This window comes from Oryza sativa, chromosome 7 (genome assembly GCF_034140825.1).
Source record: "Oryza sativa Japonica Group chromosome 7, ASM3414082v1".
In the NCBI taxonomy this organism is placed as follows: Eukaryota; Viridiplantae; Streptophyta; class Magnoliopsida; order Poales; family Poaceae; genus Oryza; species Oryza sativa.
In genome coordinates this window covers 8,089,123-8,090,773 of record NC_089041.1, presented here as the reverse complement: position 1 = coordinate 8,090,773, position 1,651 = coordinate 8,089,123, and the positions used below count along the sequence as shown (strand labels likewise).

At 45.7% G+C, this 1,651-nt stretch overlaps 1 protein-coding gene across 1 annotated transcript; it reads left to right on the top strand.

Annotated features, from left to right (window-relative positions):
• Positions 1-748: 748 nt before the first annotated feature.
• LOC107275413 (pathogenesis-related protein 1) lies at positions 749-1,279 on the top strand. The gene has a single exon (XM_015790435.3). It carries the CDS (start codon positions 749-751, stop codon positions 1,277-1,279), a length of 531 nt encoding a protein of 176 aa, XP_015645921.1.
• The last annotated feature ends 372 nt before the right edge of the window (positions 1,280-1,651 follow it).

Sequence of the window (1,651 nt, the reverse complement as noted above, 5' to 3'; positions counted from 1 at the left end):
ATAGCATCGAAAGTTCACGTTTTTGGTTTTATAGCACCGAAAGTTACCGGTTCACTTTAATAGCATCCAAAGTTCACCATGTTCCCATTTTTAGCACTTCCGTCAATTTTTCGTCCGTCTTGATCGTTATTGATCCAGCCACACACATGATATGACATTTCTACCCCTCATTGACATGCATTATACTTATACTTGTGAGGGGTAGAAACGTCATATCGTGTGTGTGGCTGGATCAACACAGACGGAAAATGATCGAGAATTGACAGAAGTGTTAAAAATGGGAACATGGTGAACTTTGGGTGCTATTAAAGTGAACCGGTAACTTTCGGTGCTATAAAACAAAAAACGTGAACTTTCGATGCTATATAACCAATTTTGCCTAAAAAAAAGATTGTTAAGTTGAATGAACAGATTTGCTAAATCTCAACCATGAAAGTAACATTTATATATGGTCGTCGATCATGAAACGTTTGATGGTTTCTCGTTGACAACATATAGGCATATAACGTTTTTCCGAGTTGAACCAATGTGCCCTACATCCATATACCGGCACGAGGTATATCTTTCCGTAAGAACCATAGAGCAAAAATGAATTATTGTATTAGAGACATTGCATCCATGCATGCAGAGCAAACTCATTTAGTATAAATACTGCCTAATGCAAGCGTTAATCATCACCTCTGCATACAGTCTCAGATAGCTAGCCAAGCTGAGCAGGACTAAGATCACTCGTGAATTCGGAGATACCATGGGAAGTGTACCGAAGAAAGGAGCTGCCTTTGCTCTGGCGGTGGCCATTGCGACCATCGTGATGGCGACCACCACGACGATGGCCGCCGACCTGTCGGACGCCGAGAAGGCACAGTTCGTCAAGCTCCACAACGACGCCCGGGCCGCGGTCGGCGTCAAGGCGCAGGTGTCGTGGAGCGAGGCGGTGGCGGCGAAGGCCCGGGAGCACGCCAGCACGTGCCGGACGGACCACATACAGGGGCCCTACGGCGAGAACCTGTGGTGGGGGTGGAGCAGCACCGCCGGCTGGGTCGGGAAGCCAGCGGACGCGATGGGGAGCTGGGTGGGCGAGAAGCCGTACTACGATCGCAGCAGCAACAAATGCGTCGGCGGGAAGGTGTGCGGCCACTACACGCAGGTGGTGTGGAGCCGCACCACCCAGATCGGCTGCGCGCGCGTCACCGGCTGCAACATCAACGGTCGCAGCAGCACGCTGATCGCCTGCAACTACAACCCGCGTGGCAACATTAACGGGGAGCGCCCCTACTAGCTACGTTAAGCCGATCGAGTCTCCTCTAATAAACTGCTCTCTAACGTGGGTTACTAGCTAATACTATATGGGTTCGGTATAATTAAGAACCTACATATTAGTTAGAGAGCGTACTAAGTTAGAGGATCCGTTTCTATATGCATGAATGCACCTAAGATACATATATTACGTACAATATATGCTGAATAAGAGAGTCCGTAGTCATTATTTGTATCTATAAATATGGTTTTTATCATAAATAAAAGTACGGACTTTTTTTTACGGTATATCTGTTATATGGTTTTATAAACTATAAGGGATATATAAATTTTGTAAATAATGTTACTATCAATTTGTCGGATGAAAAAATGACCAAAATAAAAGTTATAGATA

Coding starts and splice junctions, on each gene's coding strand:
- LOC107275413 (XM_015790435.3), top strand. CDS start 749: ATGGGAAGTGTACCGAAGAAAGGAGCTGCCTTTGCTCTGGCGGTGGCC.